This window comes from Apodemus sylvaticus, chromosome 23 (assembly GCF_947179515.1).
Source record: "Apodemus sylvaticus chromosome 23, mApoSyl1.1, whole genome shotgun sequence".
Lineage (NCBI taxonomy): Eukaryota > Metazoa > Chordata > Mammalia > Rodentia > Muridae > Apodemus > Apodemus sylvaticus.
The window spans coordinates 20581881-20605927 of NC_067494.1; the positions used below are offsets into that span (position 1 = coordinate 20581881).

The following is a 24047-nucleotide window of genomic DNA, read 5'->3' on the forward strand; positions in this document are numbered from 1 at the left end:
TTCCCTAATGACTAATGAAGTTGAACATTTTTTAAGATTAAACTGAAATTTAATAAGGACCTCTTTTAGCATTCTGAGCCCTATTTGTTCAAACACACACACACACACACACACATGCACACTTGCATGCACACAGAGGGATGGTCCTTGAATGCTTCTCTGGATACTTTATTTAGTTAACATTAAACTGAGAAATGAGGAAGACTAGGTATACTGGGTGCAACATGGTCAAACAAGGAGCAGTAGGGGTACCCGCTCTTCCTGGGTATTTCTGTGGCATCTCTTTGCCTTTCTAACAGCATTCACATTTCATCACTTGGCTCCTAGTGAGGTTTTTTTCCCCCTCCTGCCTCTTCTCAGGAAAAGCCTCTGTCCTGCTCTTGTCGTGATCCTGGGGAACCCGATTCACGACAAAACCATCACCTCTGCTCACAGCGCCAGCACCAGTACCAACATGGAGTCGGACACTGCCTCTCTCGGTGTGTCTGACCACGGCCGAGGCTCAGGCTGCTCCTGCACTGCGCCTACCCTCAGCGGGCCTGTGGCCCGCACCATCTATTACCTTGCAGCTGAGCTTGTCCGCTTGGTGGGGTCAGTGGACTCCATGAAGCCGGTGCTCCAGTCCCTCTATCACCGAGTGCTCCTGTATCCCCCACCCCAGCACCGAGTGGAGGCCATCAAGATCATGAAAGAGGTAGGGAGGTATGGAGGACGCCTTGGTTTTGTCCACAGGACTCTCTGTGCCATGTCTTATATGTCATCACCTGCGGGGGCATCACTGCTACCACATTGAGTCCAATAACAAACAAGTTTGAAGTTGGTCGTCATTTATTTTGGGAGTTGTGGTCTTAAAAATATTAGGCATTCACTGGCTCCATACGCTTCCATAATTAGCCATGTCTTCATTAAAACTCTGTTAGATACACACCTGAGATGTCATACTGCTGGTATGGGTTCTTTTTTCTGAAGCTATTTATGTTTGTCACCTCCGTAAAATCAGATTTCAAAACGACTTGCCAGGTGCTTGTCAGGGTAGGCCCATGGTCACAGGTCAACCTCTGATAGTGGTAAGCCATAGAACCACAGTTGTATGTAACAAGTCCCATGGTCACAGGTCAACTTCTGAAGGTGGTAAGCCAGAGATCCACAGCTGTATGTAACAAGTCCCATGGCTGCAGGTCAACTTTTGAAGGTGGTGACCATAGAACCACAATTATATATAACAAGTTCCATGGCCATAGGTCAACTTTGATGGTGGTAAGCCACAGAACCACAGCTGTATGTAACAAGTCCCATGGCCATAGGTCAACTGTGATGGTGGTAAGCCACAAAACCACAGCTGTATGTGACAAGTCCCATGGCCATGGGTCAACTTTGATGGTGGTAAGCCACAGAACCACAGCTATATGTAACAAGTCCCATGGCCATAGGTCAACTTTGATGGTGGTAAGCCACAGAACCACAGCTATATGTAACAAGTCCCATGGCATAGGTCAACTTTGATGGCGGTAAGCCACAGAACCACAGCTGTATGTGACAAGTCACACTTGTTTCCAGATGATGATGGCCCCTTGTCATCTCATTTCTCCAGGCAAGACTAAAGAGCAAATAATTAAATTTTAATTGCTTCGTGGTAATGTTTTTATGAGATCTGACCATAGTGAAGACTGATATTTCTAGAAATTGTCTAATCCAGATTTAATTGCTGGTCAAGAAAATATGGTGAACATACAAAACCATTCATTATATCTTTTCTAATTTAATGCCAGGTATACCGTGTTCCTTATACTTTTAACAGGTTGTATATCAACTTTATTGTTACCAATAAGGAATATGGTTTCTTTTCCCCTCCCTCATGTCAAGAGATGTCATGGAAATCTCAGATTCTATCACTGCTTGGTTGGTGAGGACTGTATAGCTTTGAAAAGAAGACTAGTCTGCTATCATCTAAGCAACAGGGCCTTGCCACCAGCACCCCCCTTCAGATAGACCGCTGTCCTCTGGATCCTCAGAGTACAAAGAGAAACAAAAGGGTTGACCAAGCAGGCTCAGTTCTTTTTAACTATATCTCATCCTTCAGCAAGTGATGCTTTTCCGTCACAGTAGGATGTGAAAAAAGTCATTGTACCCTCCCATATATTTTATATAGATTACTTTTATGTATTTTCCTTCTGGCATTTAACCCAAGGTGTTTCCCAAGGGCATTGTGCAGAGGCAACACTAGAATTAGATGCCGTCTTCTGAGAAGTGTGTGCAGCCAGTGAGGCCCTGGGAAGCCAAACAGATGAATTCCAGCCAGGTTGTTCTAGAAAACAGTGCCTCTGCTTCAGAGGGCAAAACCGTCAATTTGGAGAAGGTGGTTACCTAGACACCAAAAAATGCCCAGGGGCTTTGCACACAAAGGAAACCACTGTCCCTAGAATGTTTGTTTGCCTTTCTGTTTATTATTTCCCTGTACATCTGTGCCATATGCAACATATGGCTATTTGCCAAAGACATGTAGGGCATTCATTGTGTTTCATACTGTACATTCTCTCTCTGGTTCTACCTCCTGCCCAATAATAAATATGAAAAAAAAAATAAAGTTCTTTCCTTTGGTCTACCCTGTGGGTGCACTTTAGAAGTTCATAATGGTCAGACCTAGAACACCAAATCACAGATGCTGTACCTCTCATGCCTATCTTAGGATGAGATTTTAAAAAGTGGGGATCTATTTCAGTGGTACAGTACTTGATTAATAAACACAAGTCCCTAACACTAGGTGGCGGGGGTTAAGGGGGCAGGCGGGCTGTGTGTAAGGTGGGAATTAAAAAATTGTATTGATGGAATAATGATTTAATCCTAAGAGAAAAGAGAATTCTGTCTTTGGCAACAACATGGATGAATTTTACTGAGAAATAAGTTAGGTAGAGAAAGTAGTACTGCTTGGTCTCATTTATATGTGAACTCCACACGTGCTGAACACAGAAGTGTGGTCACAGTGGGGGTGGGGAGGGTACAGGGGTTGGGGGGAAGCTGGAGAGATGCTGATTAAATGACTTAATGTGAAGAAGTTATAGAGAGCCATTGTACAGGCCAGTGACTATACCAGTGCATCCCATTCTATCCTGTAGCTTCAATTAATTTTATTAAAATGTATATTTAATATCATCAGTCCGAAATCTGAAGCGCAGACGTTTCTTCAGTACTGCCATGGTTCCATAAGTAGAAAATACCACGGTACAAAATCCTCAGGCACCAAAGTTTTAAAAACATTGTGCAAATATTCAGGCTAAAAATACAAGTTGTATGTGAAATAAATATGATGTTTAACTTGGGCTCGTTATCAGTTCCTTCCTATTGCTGTGTTAAGAAGCTATGAGCGAGGCAGCTTACAGAAGAGAAAGATTATTTGGCTTTACAGTTTTGGAGGATAGGAGTCCATTGTGTCAGGGAATTGTGGCAGCAGACTGAAATCTCAGTGTCAAGAACAGCCCAGAGGTCACACCTCAAGCTGCAGGTAGGGAAGGGTAGGGGGACCAGGGACAACGCATCGTATGTGTAACCACAGTGCCCACCCTAGTGACATACATCCTCCAGCAAGGCCACACCTAAACCTACCCAAACAGCACTACCATTTTGGACCAAGAATGTAAATGCCCAGGGGTGTGGATGATATTCCAGTCAGTCCACCACAGGTTTCACCCTGAAAATACCTTGTTGCATAGGTACAAACAGGCCAAAAATCTGAAAAATAAAGTCCCAAATCAGAGATCTTCTGGCTCTAAGTTTTTCCAGTCAAACAGCCTCAACCTAGTCATCCTCTCTCCTGTTATGTCCTTCACTAAAGAAAAGCACATTGTTTATTTGATCTCGTGATTTTAAAAGTTAGTGAAATTTGGGTTTTGTCTTTTTGTGACACTCACTTTTCTATTATTTCTCTCCTTTTCTTGTAAAGATACTTGGGAGCCCACAGCGTCTGTATGACTTGGCAGGGCCAAGCTCTATTGAGTCTGAACCAAGGAAAAGATCTATTTCCAAAAGAAAGTCTCACTTGGATCTTCTCAAACTGTATGTTCCATTTTCCTTTTGGATATATGTTGGTAGTCTAACACTGCTTCTTTGACTAGTTTTCATTGTAACCCTAAATTCACAAAATGTTGTTGAGTCTACTTTTAAAAATGTGCATATTTAATTATTTACCCACAAGCCAAACAAAACTTACCAATTTATTCTACTCGCAACTTGCCAGATTTCCATACCAACTTAGAACTCAATCTACACACTGAAACATCTAAAAACAACCCATTGAATTATTAAAGGAAAGAACTTTTTGATTAACAGTATGAGATATAAAATTCAATTGCAAGTAGCTTCCATAGAAAGTATTGGCATACATCTGGTAAGAATCTGTTTACCCAGACATCTTTTTGTGACTCTTAGCCACAGCAACTGTTTCTATTTGAAGGTCTGAACATAAAACAAAAATAAACTTCTCAGTGTCTGTTCTTGAATGAAACAACATATTTCCTTCTCAAATTTTTACCTGTTCCCAGAAAAGCTAGCCAACCAAGAGGTCATATGGTTGGTTTTAGGTGGAGAACTTTGGAGTTTTTCCCAGACTGAGCATGTTTGAGTCACTTAGCGTCTTGATGTTATACAAATAGACTATCTCTTTTTGAATACTGTGCAGTTGGCCAAGCTAATGACTCTTGTTTATTTGGGGGTGTTTCTTGATCTTTCACGCCTGACTGCCATTTTCTGTCTTACACACTGTTTAGCATCATGGACGGCATGACAGAAGCATGCATCAAAGGTGGCATTGAAGCCTGCTACGCTGCCGTGTCCTGTGTCTGCACCTTGCTTGGGGCTCTGGATGAACTCAGCCAGGGGAAAGGCTTGAATGACAGTCAAGTACAGCAGCTGCTTCTGCGCCTTGAAGAGCTGAGGGATGGGGCTGAGTCCAGCCGGGACTCCATGGAAATTAATGAGGCTGACTTCCGCTGGCAGCGGAGGGTGCTGTCTTCGGAGCACACGTCGTGGGAGTCAGGCAAGGAGAGGGGCCCTGACATCAGCATCAGCGTCACCACAGACACAGGCCAGACTACCTTGGAAGGAGAATTGGGTCAAACGACACCAGAGGACCACGAGAACGGGCTCAAGTCACCAGCCGTTCAGGAAGGCAAGGAGACCATGAACAAAGTGTTGGAACCTGAGGCCGCAGACCAGCCTGATGTGGTTCAGAGAAGTCACACAGTCCCTTACCCTGACATCACTAACTTCCTGTCAGTGGACTGCAGGACAAGGTCCTACGGATCTAGGTATAGTGAGAGCAACTTCAGTGTAGACGACCAAGACCTATCGAGGACCGAATTTGATTCCTGTGATCAGTATTCCATGGCAGCAGAAAAGGACTCAGGTAGGTCTGACGTGTCGGACATTGGGTCAGACAACTGTTCACTGGCTGACGAAGAACAGACCCCTCGGGACTACATGGGCCATCGGTCCCTTCGAACCGCTGCCTTGTCTCTCAAGCTGCTGAAGAACCAGGAGGCTGACCAGCACAGCGCACGGCTGTTTGTACAGTCCCTTGAGGGCCTCCTCCCCCGGCTCCTGGCCCTGTCCAGTGTGGAAGAGGTGGACTCCGCCCTTCAGAACTTTGCCTCTACATTCTGCTCAGGTTTGTAGGCTGTTTTTTGCAACAAGAACATTTAGAGCTTTGTGCCTTTGTAAGTAGTAATCTTCCTGCCTGTGGTTTGAACTGCTTAAAGCAGTGGTTCTCAACCGTCCTACTGCTGTGACCTTTAATATAGCTCCTCATGTTCCTAACACAGTTCCTCCAACCATAAAATTATTTTCATGGCTACTTCATAACTATAATTTTGTTAGTGTTATGAATCATAATGCACATATCTAATATGCAGTGTAAGCATCCGAAAACCACTGAAGGAAGACCCCAGACTCAGATAGTTTACAAAAACAAAGAGAGTTTATTCGGCAGAAACAACCAGCGCGTGGGGGTCAAGGATTTTGAAATGGTGACCCCAGACAAAGGCACACAGGCCTTCTTATAGAGAACCAAGGGACTTCTCTAGGGAGATTAAGTAATCTAAAATTTCATTGGTGGGTGCTAGGAGATCACAGGTGGTCAGTAGTCTGAATTTTTATGTCTGTCGGCAGTGTTTTATCAAAGGATAAGATAGGGCTGCCCGGCTCAGAGGGTCAATCCTGAGATAAGATATTCCCCCCATTTTGTGATCTCCAGACTGTTCTTTCGGAGAGGGTTTAATGATCTTGTTCTGGATTTTATGGAGCTGGTATCTTATAGCCTGGTTTCTGGGACTTAGGGTCTGTTCCCAGAGCTAGTGCCTTATGGCCTTTTTATGAAATCAGTCCTGGACCTTAAATGGAGATGAATGGGGTTTATGTTGTCCTTTCAGCAGGATATTTGATATGTAGTCCCCTTTGAAAGGGTCATAAACCCCCTAAGGGTTAGAACCACTGGCTTAAAGCATGTTAGTGAACCCTAGCTTTTCTTCTGTTGAAGAGAGTAAGGTCTAGGCTTACGGGTATGGGTTTATGATGCAGAGAAAAGCTCCACAGCCTGGACTGCTCTGACTAGCTGTCCTTGGTGCCAAGGAAGATAATACATCAGGTATCAGTGGTCTAGAACAGCTGCTTTTCAGAGCCCAGCACCACTGGTTATGGTAACGATTCAGTCTCTAGAAAATGGTGAAATGATATATACAGTCTGATAGGTTATTTCTCCACTGGCAAAATGAGCCAGTTCAAGCCAGATTAGATTATATATAGACAGCTTCACTGGGAAGCTGCTCTCAGGTGAGTTCCCTGGCCCCGAGCACTGAGGCCAGGGGAGTCACCATGAGGAGAGAGAAGTGGAGAGAAGGGGAAGAAAAAAAGAGAGGGAGTGCATTGCAGAGGAAGGAGAGAGAGAAGAGAAAGGGAGAGACCTGGATTATATAGGGAAGAGCCTCTTGGGGAAGGGCAGACCAGCTCCTGGACTAGAAAGTTCTGGGTTGGGAGCAGGGTATGCCAGAGAGGAACTGAGGGGTGGTGGGAGAACCTGGAGGCCAGGTCTGCTTTGATAGGTAAAATATGTACCTCAGTCCCTTGTGTATGGAGGTGGCTTGAAACCAAACACAGTCTTCTTTTTGAAATTTTAATTCTGCAATGGATCAGGGAGATGTCCCAATGAATTTCCTTAGGATTGTATACGAGAGAATGGGAGACGCTTTGTTTGTGGGATTATGGGCATTTTACCAGTAACTCGACCTCTGAAGAAGATGACTTTCTTCCCTTCCACCAGTCATACATCCTCATGGAGGGGTGAGAGCCTCACTTTCTATGACAGAACTTTGGTGGGTTCGATCTTTTTCAAATTTTGTATAGCCAGTCACCTCATCTGAGCTCAAGACTGCAATAAGTATGTTGTCTTGGGTTTTTATTGTTTTGATAAGTGTGACTAAAACCAACTTATAGAGAGGTTTATTATACCTTATAGCTTACAGTCCCTCATGAAGGGAACGTCAGGGCAGGAACCCAAAGCAAAAGCAGGAACAGAAACTATGGAAGAATACCACTTCCCTGGCTTGCTCCCATCATTTCCCCTGGCCTGCTTTCTTATAGAACCCAGGACCATGGGCCAAGGAGCGGCACCACCCACAGTGGACTGTGATTACTACATTGATAACTGATCAAGAAAATACTCTATAGTGGCTGGAGAGATGACTCAATAGTTAAGAACACTGACTGCTCTACAGAAGGTCCTGAGTTCAATTCCCAGCAACCACATAGTAGCTCCCAACTGTTTGTAATGAGATCTGATGCCCTCTTCTGGTGAAGACAGATATAGTGTACTTACATATAATAATAAATAAATCTCAAAAGAGAGAAAGAAAAAAGAGAGAGATGGAAGGAAGGAAGGAAGGAAGGAAGGAAGGAAGGAAGGAAGGAAGGAAGGAAGGAAGGAAGGGAGGAAGGAAGGGAGGAAGGAAGTGCTCTATAGACTTCCCAACAGGCATCTGATGGAAGCATTTTTTCAGTTGAGATTACTCTTTCAGATCAATTCTAGGTTTGTGTAAAGTTGACAGAGCCCAGCTAGTAGGTGTGTTGTGTCGGAAAGTCAGGGTTTCACACCCATCTTCCCTTCTTTTGTCTCTTATGTTCTTTTTATCCCTTGTTCCCTGGTATCCTCTGGGCCTTGGAGAGATTGGTATTGATTTTCTGCTTATAGCTGAGCATCCAACGTTCACTTATTCTCAGCAGTTAGGAGTTTTTGCGCGTACTGCTTGCCACTGTAAAATGAACTTTCTCTAACCATAGCTGAGAGCAGTACTATCCTGCTAGTTTTAGGTCAACAACACAAACTAGAGCAGAACAGTGGTTCTCAGCCTGTAGGTCACTACCCCTTTGGTATATTAGCAAGTTTAGCTACACCATTTGGCAGGTTGCACTCCCAGCCACCCGCATAGGAGCTCTTTGGATTCCCGAATGAAAGACACACACTCATTAATTAATTTTTCACATGCTGTAACTGGCTCAAAGGCTGAGTACTCCTAAACCTTCCCTTGTTAGCAAATGCTCCCCTCTGGTACTCCTGAGACTCCTAAAACTTCCCCTGCTTTCCCAGGCCCAGTAGGGGAAGTGGCCAGTAGCTACTTACCCGAATTCTTACCTGGCTGGTTAGCTTTCTCTCCTGCAGCTCTTACTTCCGTCCTTCTCCCCAAAGTCATGACGATTCTCTCTTTCCTTCCTTTCTCCTACTTCCTAGCCCGCACAAATATAAAGGTCCCGCCTCAGTCTGCCTGCCTAGCTGTTGGCTATCGGTTGGCTCTTTATTGATCAACCAAAACCCAATTAGGGACAAAGACCTTCGGTGTTTGGACATGCAGATTCCTAATTTGAGGGACCAGGTTAATTCAAAGCATTAGAACCAATCCCCAGCAGTTTGGGGGTTGAATGACCCTTTCACAGGGGTCACATATCAGATATCCCACATACTGAACATTTACATTAGGATTCATAACAGTAGAAAATGCAGTTATGAAGTAACAACAAAAATAATTTTATGGTTGGTGGGCACCACTACATGAGGAAAGGGTTGAGAAACACCAAAATAGAGTAATCTGAGAAGAGGAAACCTCAATTGGGGAAAAAAAAATATCTGTGTAAGATCAGTCTGTAAACAAGCAAGCCTATATGACATTTTTTAAATTAATGATTGATGGGGTGGAGCCAGCTCATTTTGGATGGTGCCAACCCTGGACCTGGTGGTCCTGGGTCCTATAAGGAAGCAGACTGAGCAGGCCACGAGAAGCAAACCCGTAGGCAGCATCCCTCCGTGGCTTCTGCAGCAGCTCCTGCTTCCACGGCACGGCCTGGTTTGAGTTTCTGCCTTGGCTTTCCTCAATGGACTGGGATTCCGGATATGTAATCCAAATAAATCCTTTCCTCCTGAGTTTGCTTTTGGCCATGGAGTTTTATCACAGTCACTAAGACACACTAAGACATAGTCACTTAGAAAAGTCACTAAGACAAGTGCTAATCTATGAGCATAAACAGAGTTACTTAGAAGATAAACTGATGGTGCATTTTTTTTTCCATTTAGTGAAACAACCACAATAGCTTCCCTTCTAGGGCCTTTTTGACTTCCTCAGCCACATGTATTGGTTGCGTTTATAGTTTCAGACATTGATTCCCCCTATGGAACAGGCCTCAAATCCACTTAGAAAGCAGTTGGCTACCATAAGATACTTGCCTCTATTGTGCTAGCAGTGCATCTTACTCAGCTGGTCAGTAGTATGGCTTGCAAGGTCCACATCTAAGAATGATGTTAGTGTCAGTTCTAGCAAAGCAACCTCAATAGCACCACCTACGAAAGCTCTTCACCACCACGGTGCCACCCAGAAGGGGAGGAGCGTCTGGCCAGACTCCAGCTTGATTTTCTGTGCCCTGAGACCAGTTTGTGTCGTGACTTTAGCAAGAGGATCTTACCCTCTAGTTCTGATGAGCAATTAGTTCAGTTAATACAATTGTTGGTATTGTTTGGGGATCTCTGAGACTTTTTGACAAATTATTCGTAGCAAGACAGTCTACCCTCTACACTGGGATTTTCATTTAGTAACCAATGGCTTCTGGGAGCTGCTTTTCACACCACACAAAAAAGTACCTTTTTTGTTACTGATTTTAATTTTTAATTTTCTTACCAGGTATCATATTTCCTCATGGCTTTTCGTACATTGTTATTCTGAGCTCACACTATTCTTCCACCCCACATCGTTAATTATTCATTTATACATTAAAATGTTTAAACCTTTTTTTTTTTTTCTCCCTTGCTCTGACATCTGGCCTCTGGCTCTCTTAACTGAATCAGTCACTTAACATTTCTTGCCTGGAGACACCTATGATCAGACTGCTGGCTACGACACTGGCCTGAGCTCCTCTAGCTGAGCGAATAAATAGTCTTTCTTTTCAAGCCAACTTGCTTATGGTGTTGCGTAAGGGAACTTGGAAGTACTCAAACAAATGGATTTTCTAAGACAGTGCTTGACCTGATTCATAACTGCCACCAAAGTACCTTTTCAATCTTGCACAGAACAAGGTTTCATCTGGGCTAAGTGGATCCTCAGGACCAAAACACTCTCCAGCCTTGCGCAGAAACTGGTCAGCGGTCACAGCCTGTCTCACCTGGAGAATGGCTCTCCCACAGATGAGTGGTTTCGGGTTTGAGACTCACTGTGACTGAATGTAACACTCACTGCTGATGAGAAGGTATTGATAATGTTATCAGATTTTATGAGAGAAAGCAGTAAAGTCTAAATCTCAGATGCATCAAAAAAAAATGGCTGTTTGTTTAGGTTATAACAGTTCTGACTCTAGACCCCTAGCCTGCCTAGCTAGCAAGACAATTAGTCTCTTCCTTCCTAATGGTTCCCATTGCAAGACCAAACCCAAAGTTAGAGCTTATACAAGATCTGAAATGGAGGGACTCTGATGACTTCTAACTCCAGTGAGCCCTGCTGACCCGGCTTATTGACTACTGGGGCGCCATAAATCTTGCTACATACTTGTGAGCCTGGAGTCAGATTCTGGCGCAGCTGGGGCTCCCTGCACACCTCCATCTGTATTCATTATAGTGCTGCAGGTCTTTGCAGGCATCGGGGAGCCACACACTGCAGCCCTGACTAGCTCAGCACCCTCCCGTCTCTGCCTTGCTGTCTCCTCTCACTGCCCCTCAGGGAGAGAGTCTTAGTCTTTGGAAGAGGACCTAGCCTTACAAATACAAAGCACGAAGGCAAGGATACTATATCACTGTCGTCAGCATCTAGCTATGGTTTCAACAACCCCAAAAATTGTCATCCAAGTTTACCTCAATGTCTTTGTGGAGCTCAGAGTAAAAAATTAGCTCTAGGCTAAGAAATTATGTTTGTCTGTCTTGGTTTTTTAGGGTTATGTGTCTGCAGGTACTATAAGACTCAATGATTACTGAAGGAGAAGGATTCATTTTTCTCTCTCCTATTAAGTCGGAGGTTGGCCATCCAGAGTTCCTCAGGGACCCAGGGCCTGGGCACACTGTTCTGCTCTGCTCTGCTTCACAGTGACTGACATACTAAAGTTTTCCTCAACTACGGAGGCCTCACTGGCCAAGCTGCATATACAGCCTTCACATCCAGCCAGGAGGGGAGACAACAGAATAAGGTCACAAGGGTCCCTCCTTGGAGATAAATATGGCTGCTTTAAAGGGTGTTCTAAATCACCTGTGTCTAGATGACCCTATTGCTGAAGACACTATACATACTGGTCTCAGGACAAAATGCCCTCTGTGTTGATGAGTGGCCTCATAGCCACACATAGAGGGCAACAGAGGAACAGGGCCAACATTGAGTGTGCCCTCCACGTGTGTACTCACCAGCCACAACTATGTGCAAAATATCTGCACCATGTGTGTTCTTCTTTTAGGAAGGTATTACACAGACACACCTGGCAGCAGAACTGCTAAAGATCGTCTCATCATGTAAGCTCTTTTACAACTATAATAGCATACATGGGTATCAGTCAAGCATCACTTATATAAACAGCAGTGCAAGAATACAGTGCTCACTGCAGTCATTAAAAAGAATGAGATGTCCAGAAACATCATCTTGCGGTACAAAGTATATGGTCCTGAATTATCAGTAATTATATTACCATGAACACCGGAAAGGGGGTGTTGCTGGGAAGGGTGTCATTGAAACTTAGAAGATTTTTTCTAAGTCTGCTGAGCTCTATAATACCATTAAATGTTTTACATCAAGTATTTAACACTGATCCTTTTAAGAAAAATTGTTGTGATTATAAAAAAAGAGAAAGAGGTATAAGAATATGTTCTATGGGGTGTGGTGAGGTGTGGAGGGAGGGATGTCTCGGTGGGACCATGCCAAGGCATCCCTTCTCCCTGAGGGACCAGCCACACAGTGGTATAGAATAGCGTTTATTCAGGGTATGGGGAGGGGAGTTAAGAGGGTGGTAGAGGCAGAGAAAGGCAGAGGGGGGGAGAGGGAGAAGGAGAAGGAGAAGTAGAGACTGGCCATGACCACGCGGAGAAGTGGGGGAGAGAAGAGCCCAAGAGGGCAAGAGGCAAGGGAGAGAAGTAAGAGTAAGAGAGTGAGAGAGAGAGGAGGGGCCAAGCAGCCCCTCTTATAGAGAGCCAGGCCTACCTGGTTGTTGCCAGGTAACTGGGGAGGAGCACATCTGGTTGCCAGTCAGAAATGTGACCTTATCTCAACATAGGAAGCACTTTTAGAGTTCTTTTGTGATAATTTTGTATCGTTTACTTGAAACCAGTCAAGAAGATGATCCATCCTCCTGGTCTGAGAAATTAAAGAACATCTTTATTACAGCTGGAAAGATGGACCGTAGTTACCGAAACCTGGAAAATATAAGCACCGTGGCTAGAATATGCAAACAGTCAGACTTCCCTTGGTTTATTGCTGCGGAATGGATAATACATCAACAAGGCCAGTCAGTAAAAAAAAATGCATAGAACCTACCATGGAGTGCCTACCAGAGAGGCTGTGTGCATAAAATCAGCTCACAGTAGCAGCAAGGCATAGTACAGAAAGCCAGTTTCTATCTGTATAACTGTGGGCAAATTGATCAATGCCTCAAGGAACTTCTTGTTAAAAACATTCGGGCAGAATCAAACAAGATAGTGTATGAGAAGAAATTGGTTGTACATGATAGACAGTATTTTATGAAGTGCGGTGTATGTTTTATTGTTGCTGGTGTTGTTTTGACTGATATCACCAGAGAATATATCTGGTATAGCAGGAAAATGGTTCCTTTCTTTAAGTATACAGAATAGTCTTCATGTTATCTTAGACTCAAGTTTGCCGGTTGTTTGTGATTGTAAAAATTAACCTGCACATAGATAGCAGGTCACTGCTGGCAGACACGATTAACAAGTCCAACAAATTATTTCAAACATAAGCAGATCTACAACTGTGTCTTTGGGCTTTGTTGCATCTCTGACAAGGGCGTGGCTTTCCGTGCCAGCAGATTCAGCATCTGAGTATGTGCCCACTTTCAGAGAACACATGCCCAACCAAAAGAAGTAGCTGTGGTAAAACAGCCGTGTGATGCTGGTGTCTGAGATCGGGCCGCTTACAGATTTTCTCCTTTTACATAAACTTGAATGTACATTTTTATTTTATTGGTTAAATATCAAACTCTGAATGCCACTCCCTGCTTCATCACTGAAAGAAATTGATTTTAGGATACACACCCCCTTTGGAGAATTACGGCCAAACCCACAGACACCTCTAGTGCTTAGGGTTCCCATAAGCCGTCAGGGCTGAGAAACTGTGTACACATCCTCACCAAGAACACAGCTATCAGATCCCGCTGTTTAAAACTTGACTTTTGGTTTTTAACTCCCCTATGAGCTGGGGAGATGGCAGTGAGGAAAGTGAGGACCTGAGTTCAAATCTTCAGCATAGCCACCTGTAACCCCAAGGACAGGAAAAGAAAGGGAAGTAGGAGGGTCACTGGGGCTTACTGATCTAGCTCTGGGTCTAGTGAGAGACCATGTCTTAAGACACACAGCAGAGTAGATAGAACAGGACACCAGATATCTTCCCCCATCTCTCTCTCTATCTATCTCTCTCTCTTCATCTCCCCCCCTCTCACTCACACACACACACACACACACACACACACATACATACACACCATACAAATACCCCACCACCACACAGACACCACACACAGCAAGCAGAGAGCACATAACACCACATAAACACAGGCCGGGCAGTGGTGGCACACGCCTGTGATCCCAGTACTCTGGGAGGCAGAGGCAGGCGGATTTCTGAGTTTGAGCCCAGCCTGGTATATAGAGTGAGTTCCAGGACAGCCAGGGCTATACAGAGAAACCCTGTCTCGAAAAAACCAAATCCAAAACAAACAAACAAACAAAAACACCACATAAACACACATACGTGCATACTCATACAATCATGGATTCACACACATATGTATTTATACATACATACATACATTCACTTTACACACATGGACATGCATATATGTTATATTAATTAAAAATAAAAATGAGAAATTGACTTGTTAGACTGTGTGTGTGTGTGTGCAATAATAGTTATTAAAGAGGAAGTTATTGAGGAGTTGGAGAGGACATGGCAAGAATAAAATAATAGGTCTTGTGTGCATGATCACAAAGTGCTCTCAGTATGGTCTGGAAGAGCTGCAGAGTTCTGACAGCACTCTGCAAACAGGCTATCCCTCGCCGTGGGTGACCTAAGGAGGATATACCTAGATGACATTCGTACTTATGTAAGCTAGTGATACTCCCGTTCTTTCCAAACTTGAGAGCTTTTTTGGGCGTCCCTATCTTTTTCACTAGCATATTAAGCTTCACAGTTAGGAATAAACATTGTGGTTGCGGATTTGCATTTCTCAGTTATTGTGAAACATTTTTTATATTTCAGATGAGGGGCATCTTTGAGGAAGAAGTTCTCTGAGACATGATTTGAAGAGTCCATGAGCCCATGCTATTTTCACACGTGTATTTAGGATGAACTGTTTTCCCCACATCCAGAAACTTAGTCTCCCAGTGTTTGCAGAAGCGGATGTGATTAACATTGTATACGTTTGTGATGATGGGCTGTCACCCGAGGGCTCTCTCAAAGCTCAGGCACAGCGCGGGCACTCTGGGACTGACCTGCGATTGGACCATGCATGCTGAACTCCCGTGTTGGCTGGCTTTCCCGGCAACCTGAGAACATCCAAAGGGCTGTTCAAATGAAAATTCTACTCAGTGTGAAATATCATCGTATGTAGTGTTTTAGGGAACAATACTTGGGAACAAGACAATAACAATTGTGGGGTTTTTGACATAATTATCCTGAGCTCTCATCCTCAAACTTGTGCGGCAGGTTCTCTCCAGCCCTTACATGGTTTTTGACATATTATGTCATTATTTCTTTTAATTTTTCTAGAAATAAACATATGCCACTAAAACTGATACCTTTTAATCATCTTACGTGTGCAATTTAGTAGCACACATTGTATTTATTGCATTATGTAGCCCTCAGCACCATTTCTAGAACTCTTCATCCTGACTAGACATGATTTCTTCTCCATTTCCCAGTTAATGCACTACCTCTGTGAATGTGCCCTTCTAGGCAGTGCACACCAGCAGATTCTACATATTTATCATTTTCGTCTCATTTATTCTATGTTGCAGAATGTTCTCAGGTTCGTCTGCATTACAGCGCTGAATAATATGTCATTTTATGTGTCCCCGCAGTTCATTACCCACTCATTCCTTGCTAAACATGTGATTGTTTTTGCCTTTTGGCTATTGTGAATAATCCTGCAATTAGCACTGATGATCAAGAACACATTCAAACGCTGCCTTCAGTTCTTCACAGCATATGATGCAGAGTGAAATGGCTAACTCTTACAGTCATTTTGTGTTTAGCTTTTTTATCTTTGCTTTTTGTTTTTGGGGTTGTTATTTTGAGACAGTGTCTCACTGTGTAATCCTGGCTAGGCTGCAACTTGCTTTGCAGAGTATGCTGGCCTTGAATGAACTCACAGAGATCCTCCTGCCTCTGCCTCCTGAGTGCTGGCCTTAAAGGTTTGCATGTCCATGCTCAGCTTGTAAGTATTTACTTTTACTTTTATCACTTGAACAAGATCTTTCTATAGCCCACAGTTGCCTCAGATTCACTGTGAAACCCCACCTGACCTAGATTCCTATCCCAGCCGCCAGATTGCTGAGATGCAGGCATGTGACACCGCTCCTGGCTCCACAGTTTCATGTCTTGTCTTAAGTGCTGCCTTACACAAATGACTGCAGTTGATTCTGATAATAGCCATGTGGATTTTCACTCCTGCTTCAAACAACTTTTAAGAACCTTCTCTGTGACAGGCACCATTTTAGGCACTGAGGGTCTCTAACAAACGGAACAGTAGCCACACCCTCTCTCAGATCTTGCGTTAGAATGCTGATAGCAGACCAAAAACAAATGCACAGGTTGCTACAGTGGCTGACGCCTATAATCTCAGTGCCTGAGAGGCTGACGCAGCAAGACTAGGCATGACGCCATCTTGAGCAATGTGACGAGGCCTGTCTCAAAAAGGACACCAAGAAGTAAAGGTGTCCTTAACAAGCAGAGCATCAACCTGGTGTGCGTGAAAGCCTGGCTTCAGTCCCTGGCACACACACACACACACACACACACACACACACACACACACGTGCATGTCTGCACACATATTCATGCCCACACCTATGTAAACTATCAGCGTAAGGCTGAGTGGAATAAGTGGCATCAAAGCAATGCATACAGGGAGAGGAAGCTATGGAAGCTATGGAACTGAAAGGGAAGGTCTCTCTCAGAGAGGCTGACTGGAGAGTAAATCATCAGAGGTCGAGGAGACAATGCTAGGAAATGGCAAAGATGACACAGAGGCCCCAAGGCAGGCATAGATAGAGGTGGGAAGAAATAGCAAACAAGTTGAGAACGAGAGGCGAGCGGGGGTGAGACTGAATGGTTTTATGTTGTCATGGAAAGCGTCTGGAAAATCTGACCCATAAGAAAGTGATAGAGGGCTCAAAGGGCTTGCTTTCCCCAAGTCATTGCTGCTAATGAACAGCTCGAGATCCAGTTGTAGAAAAATCAGCTCCAGAACATGCCCTTCCTGATATGCTGCAAAATGCATCTGGTCCTGTGAGCATCCTGGCTGGTAGTCAGCATTGTACAGAAGTGTTCTGCACAGTGGAGTTTCTATTGCTGGACTCTATCCTGGCTCTCCAGATGCAAGTTCCAGCACACCGTGGCAGCACCACGGATACCTTCACTTCTTCCCGTAGGCATGATGCACTCTCCTGGCTTTGATGGAGGCAGTAGCCTGAGTTTCCAGATGCTGATGAATGCAGACAGCTTGTACACAGCAGCACACTGCGCCCTGCTGCTCAACCTGAAGCTCTCCCACGGTGACTACTACCGGAAGCGACCAACCGTGCCACCAGGCATGATGGTGAGCATGAGTTCTGGCATGGGTTATCCCCGGGACAAGCGATGATGTCGGCTGTCACTGTGCAGCCAAGTGTCAGGTATCTAGGGAGAAACTGGCCAGTGTGCTCTGTGCCCCACTACCCTGCAGTACCCATGCCTGGGCAGGTTTGGAGGGAGGAGAGGATGAATGTGAAATTCACACAGTGATCATTTGTGTCTTTAATGACTTTTGTAAGGTGTGTAGTAAAGATGGTGGTTGGTTCCCTTAGCTTAACAAGCCACTTCCTTGATGTCAGTTTGGGAGTCTAAAGCATGAATTGCAGAAAGGAATCGATGTTCACTTCTTTCTTGAATGAAATATAAATTTCCAGTGTTCCTTGATGACAATGTAAGAGTGTAGGTCAAGTCTCCCTTGGGTGCATATACTCCTTCCAGAGCTTATTCTATCCCTGCTGCTATTGGGACAGCAAGAAGAAGAAACTATGGAAGGTAGGCATGCAGATGATAACCCTTCCCACCAACCAAAAGCAAGAATGTAAAGTGTGGCATCCTGGTCCTTTCATGGGATGTTTGTTAGATGATGTCACAAATAAAACACCTGTGTGGGGCTTGGGCTGTATCCCAGCTTCCCCCCACCCCTTTATTCTCAGCCCCAATCAAAAGCTCTGATTCAGTTAGGATGGGAAGGGGGAGCAGTATGGGAGGCTGTTTATTCACAAGCGTGTGCATTTGGTCCCCTTCCATGGCCTCTCTGCAGAAAGAGTTCATGAAACAGGTGCAGACCAGCGGTGTGCTAATGGTCTTCTCCCAGGCCTGGATCGAGGAACTGTACCATCAGGTGCTGGACAGAAACATGCTGGGAGAGGCTGGCTACTGGGGCAGCCCCGAGGACAACAGCCTGCCCCTCATCACCATGCTCACCGGTCAGTGGGTAATGCCAAGGCCATGGAGTTCTCAGTAGCTGGGGGAAGCTGACGTTCTGGGCCCTTCTAGAAATGCCACAGTGCTTGAACACGCTTTGAGTAACAGTTCCTGGAAGGCATCATGAAAACACCTCCCAAGCATTTGCTCTTTCCTTTTGTCACAGGCAGCCTGGTGTGCTCACTCTCACCATTGGGTGGGGCTAACTTAGCACCCTCAGTGTTGGAGTCATGCTGTAGGCTCATTGATGGATGTGTGGTTTTTGGACACAGGCCCAGAGTGATTCCTGGAAGCTCCCACATGCTAATAGAGATCCCACATTGTTTAGTGCTCCTGGGATTTGCCCATTGATAATGCAAAGCTGTGGGCTTTCTACTTGGCCTCTGTCCCATTTCCTGTCAGTATTCTTTTCCTGTCTGTACCAGAATTAAAATAATGCCGAATACTGGCTTTCCCAGTATCCTTCTCTATAGTGTCAAAAAAATTAATAGCCTTTTTAACTGCTAGAAATTTAAAATGAACATATAGAAAATAGTATGTATTGTCAAGGCAGGGTGATTTTTTGGCAAAAGCAGACCTTTCTGGTTTTTCAGGCCTTACCAATAATGTTCAAAACTTTGATATGTTCAGGGGATAAGTTAAATCTTCAAGGCTGATTTTTGTTGTTTTATTTTGGATTTTACTGGTTCTGGGTTCCCAGATCGATTTATAGTTGAATTGATTGATTTACAATCTGAATTGTCCTCTCATGACTGTAGCTCATGGGATACATGGGGCATGTTCCTATACTAGAAGTAGTGTCTCCTGCATCTCAAAGCTTATCAACTGCTTACTACACAGGGTCAGGGTGGTAATAAAGCTGGGTAGTGTAGCTGAAAGGTTGTATCTGTTGATTAAAAGTAGATAATGTTATGTATGGCTGACAGCAAGGCTTTCATAAAGATGACAGAGTACATAACTAGCAGGTGGAAACCAGCAACCAGGAATTTGAAAGTAAGGTGCTAATTGGAAACCAAGTAGAGAGATATTAATGAGGCCTCTTCCTGGAGAGTGCTGTCCTGGAACGCTCTTGAATCTGGAATCTTTCTTCTAGAGTCAAGATGGAACTGGTGAAACCAAGTGTAGGTTCCACATCTTAAGGATCAGGAACATGAGACAAGTGACCAGTTTGTGTTTTATTGATCATGGTTCTCTTTATACCACTGGAAAAATAGCCATGCATGGGTTTCAAAGAGAAGGCTCAATCATCTTGAGGATCTATGTTTGATCCCTAACACCTACATAAAAACCAGGCGTAGTAATAGGTATCTACAACCTTGGTACAGAGAATTCCTGGCATTTTCTGACAGCCAATCTACGTGAATCAAAGAGCTCCAGTTTCAGTTGGAAAACCTGTCTTTAAAAAGATGATGAAGAAAAAGACAGATAACAACAATTTCCAGCCTCCACACATATGTGCACATATACGTGCACATATATGAACATGTACAAACGTACAGTAAATATTCATTTATATATGTGAAAGACATTCATTTAGTTTAATCAATGCTTGGTTTCCATATGTTTCTACAAACTCCCTTCATTAGGGTAGAGAGTACTGCTGAGAGTGTGTAAGTGCCTTGGAATTCATTTGAGGATCTTAAATACCAGGTTTCTGCAAAATCAGATCTCTATGGACATGGGCAGTTTATCTACTTTACGCTTAGATCTTAACCCAGACACTCAGAAATTATACCTTTTTCTGCTTCAAATACTGAATTTCATCCTGAAAAATGATAAAATAATACCATCCCTTCCTGATGTGAGTAGTTGGTGACAATCAAAGAAAAAAAAAGCAAAAACAAAAAACAAAAAAAAAAAAAGTAAAACAAGTTTTGAAACAAGTTTTGAAAGTTGTAAAGTATCATAAGTGCATTTGTAATTAGAATGAAAATTATCTGACCAAAGAGGTTTATTCGTCTCAGTTCTGGTGAAACAGCTCTGAAAGAAAAAGATTAATTTGGCATGGTTGTATATATTCTTTTTGGTCCAGAACATAAGAAACAGATGCAGAGACAAGCAAGTCTGAAACCAGGCTGTTTCATACAGTGAGACCTCTTTAAAGTGTGTGTGTGTGTGTGTGTACATGCATGTGCACATGTATACTACTCTATGAGTATTATTGGTGATAATGCCATAATTCTGAATGAATCCAGGATCCAAAGATGAAAACATCTTGAGTGAGTAGATTTTATGACAACAGCAAAGGCAGAGTTTACCCTAATTTTTTCAAATACAAAGCATGTGACAGCATATAAAAGAATGCTTTGACAATGCAAAAAATAATAACAACAGACTGAGGGAACAAAGCAGCATTTATAATTCTCTCAGAAAAAGTGGCTCTCTGGCTCATGTGTAATAAATAGAATGGATTTTTGTTGAAAAGACATAAATATTATGGTGGCTACTGTTTTTATTTTTTTATTGGTCTACCAAAAGGGAAGACTTTAGGGACGGCTTTGCTCTTATAATTGGCAGACATCGATGGCCTGGAGAGCAGTGCCATTGGTGGCCAGTTGATGGCGTCGGCTTCAGTGGAGTCACCTTTCACCCAGAGCCGGAGACTTGATGACTCCATGGTAGCAGGTAAGACCTTCACCTGTGAGTGTAAAATGTGCACACATTACATGCTACCAGAAATCGAACTGTTAATGGTGGCTTCAAGAAATTATGACTTTGTCTTGGGGTGAAGGTAGCTAATGAAATTGCCCAGCTGAGACAGCGATGTCACATTCATTATTTATGATCACTGCGTGGAACCTGACCTAACACAATCTCATACGTTGTATTTCCCATTGTAGAATTACATGTAGCTCCGAATTGCGTGCCTGGAGAACCTCAGACCCTTCTTTGTCATTCTTTCTGTCTCTGAAAGGTGACTGACACCCCCTCTTTCTTGTAGGGGTGGCGTTTGCCCGTTATATTTTGGTTGGCTGCTGGAAGAACCTGATTGATACTCTGTCAACCCCCTTGACTGGCCGGATGGCGGGAAGCTCCAAGGGGCTGGCCTTCATCCTTGGAGCCGAGGGCATCAAGGAACAGAACCAGAAAGAGCGAGATGCCATCTGCATGAGCCTTGATGGGCTGCGCAAAGCTGCTAGGCTGAGCTGTGCCCTAGGTACCAGTGGGCGTAGCTGTCCATCAGCGTTGGTCAAACTGGGCACTCCTGGAAGGAGAGCTGGGGTGGAAAGAGAACAGACGAAGGGCGAGAGAAATAAGGAAGCCAAGACAAAGCTCTGATCAAGGCCAAAGTTTAAAGCTTAACTCTGAATTTAAAGGGGGGAAGCCCATCCCCCCTTTGCCAGGATCTCTTCAGCAGGTAGTTGGCTTCTTGCTGGAAGCTGAGGATGTGGCAGAACAATAGACCCCACCCTAGGTGGGCTAGGGGGACTGTGTTAAACAAGGTCTAATTTAGCCCGCTCAAGGCTAGGGGAAGCGGACATGTGGGGATCCCTGACTCTGCCTGAGGAAGGGTCTCTTCAGAACTCACCAGGCAAAGCATCTTTTTTAGAAGGGGTTCTCCTGGTATGTATCTGGAGAACACAATTAATGGGTAGCTGTTTGTCTCTCTGAAGGGGTTGCTGCTAACTGTGCCTCAGCTCTTGCCCAAATGGCAGCTGCTTCCTGCGTCCAGGAAGAGAAAGAAGAAAGGGAAGCCCAAGAGCCCAGTGATGCCCTCGCACAAGGTAACACTGCAGGCCAGGATCTCCCGGGTGATACCACTAGCAACTGGACCCCATTCTGTGTGTGATTCACAGTGGACAACTGCTATAGTCAGGAACCCCTCTGGGACACAGGCTTGAGTCTGTTTTAGGTGAGGGGACTTACCTAGTGTAGATGGTGTCTCCTCCTCACAAGAGAGTCAGACTGACAACTAGTGACAAGTAAAGTACAGCTGGCTGCTAACAAGAGTGCCAGCCCCCCCCCCGCCCCCCCCCCCCCCACAGAGTCTCCACCCGGGTCATCATAGGCTGCTGGTGCACATTAGATAACCCTCTGATTACAGTAGGACTGGCAAGCTGGCCAATGTTCTGAGGGTAAAACTCCAACAGAATCTATAAAAGGGGCCCCCAAAAACTTCACTCAGAAAAATCTGAGTTTTGTGGGCACAAGAAAGGCTCAGTGTAGCTGATGATCTTCTAGACACAAGGAAAGAAAATGTCTTCAGAACAGCAATGGAAGATGCAAGGCAGCCAGCAGGCTGAAGGAGAAATATAAGCAGGTCCAAATTATACTGATGCTATCTGTGGATATGTATAAAAGCTAGAATGTGTACTCTTAGCAAAGACAAGCAATTTGGGTCACTGTTCCAACAACTTGAGTAATAGTTAGGAACCTGTTAACAAGCAAAATAGTTCTTATAGATCTGGGGGAAGGGGAAAAAAGGAATCAAAGCTTACTTAAGTATTGTATACCTACCAACTACACACAAACATGCATATTTAGCCACTCGTAGTGGTGTATATCTATATGCCAGAACTTAGGAGTTCGAGGTGAGAGGGCCACAAATCTGAAGCCAGCTCGAGTTGCACAGCAAGAACTTACTCAAAAATATAAATCAAAGGGTCTAGGGAGATGGTTCAGCAGTTAAGAGTGCTTGCTATTCAATAATAAGGACTACAATACTCAGATCTCCAAAATTACAAGCCAGGTACAACACAAAAGTCTTCCTTCTACCCTAGTTCTCAGGGATACAATACCCTAACTCAGGTCTCTGCACATGCACAGGTATGCATGCCTACACATATGTGTGTGCATACATTCATACACACACTATACACTCATACATAAATAATAATAAATGAATAAATAAAATTAATCTTAAAAGAGTTCTTGTAGCTAGAGAGCTAGATCACCTGTTAAGAACACTAGCTGCTCTTCCAGAAGACCCAAGTTATATTTTCAGCTCCTACGTGGTGGCTCACACCCATCTGTATGGTTCTAACATCCATTTCTGATGTTAGAACCATACATACATACAAATAAAACACTCATATGCATAAAAATTTAATTTTTACAATTACAGTTCCTAAAACACAACATACTTCTCATACAAAACTAAAAATGTTCTAAGCATAAACAAATACAAAATAAAATCAAGTCTTATATTCATGAGGAAAATAGTGTTTTCCTAAAAAAAATAAAATAAAATAAATTTAAAAAAAAAAAAAAACCTTCTCATTATGTCATGAAACTGGCTGAGTCACTTAAAGATAATTTTCTCTGTTTCTTAGCTCGGAATTATCAGCCACCAAATCTGATAACTGGAATGCTTTCTTTAAGGGTGGCACTGCCTGCCATTTGGCCTTGTATTGGGACTTGGCGTGAGGGATGTGCTAAATCAATTTTTGCATTCTTCCTCAGTTATCAGTGTTGTGATCCTAAAAAGAGAAAGAGGTACAAGAATATATACGGTGGGGGGAGGGGTGCCTCAGTGGGCCCATGCCCAGGCATCCCTTCCCAGTGAGGGACCAGATACACACCCCCACACACACAGGTATAGTATAGAATAGAGTTTATTCAGGGCATGGGATGGGAGTTAAGGGGGTAGTAGAGGCAGAGAAAGGC

General features: G+C 43.9%; 1 protein-coding gene across 1 annotated transcript in view; it reads left to right on the forward strand.

Moving 5' to 3' along the window:
• Positions 1–24047, forward strand: part of Arfgef3 (ARFGEF family member 3) — a 152208-nt gene that overhangs the window by 87428 nt on the left and 40733 nt on the right. Inside the window, exons 10-17 of the mRNA XM_052170033.1 lie at positions 361–694; positions 3938–4050; positions 4761–5659; positions 17375–17541; positions 18277–18442; positions 20958–21065; positions 21382–21597; positions 22055–22165. Of these exons, the coding sequence (XP_052025993.1) occupies positions 361–694; positions 3938–4050; positions 4761–5659; positions 17375–17541; positions 18277–18442; positions 20958–21065; positions 21382–21597; positions 22055–22165 (2114 nt within the window). The remainder of the gene's footprint in view (positions 1–360; positions 695–3937; positions 4051–4760; positions 5660–17374; positions 17542–18276; positions 18443–20957; positions 21066–21381; positions 21598–22054; positions 22166–24047) is intronic.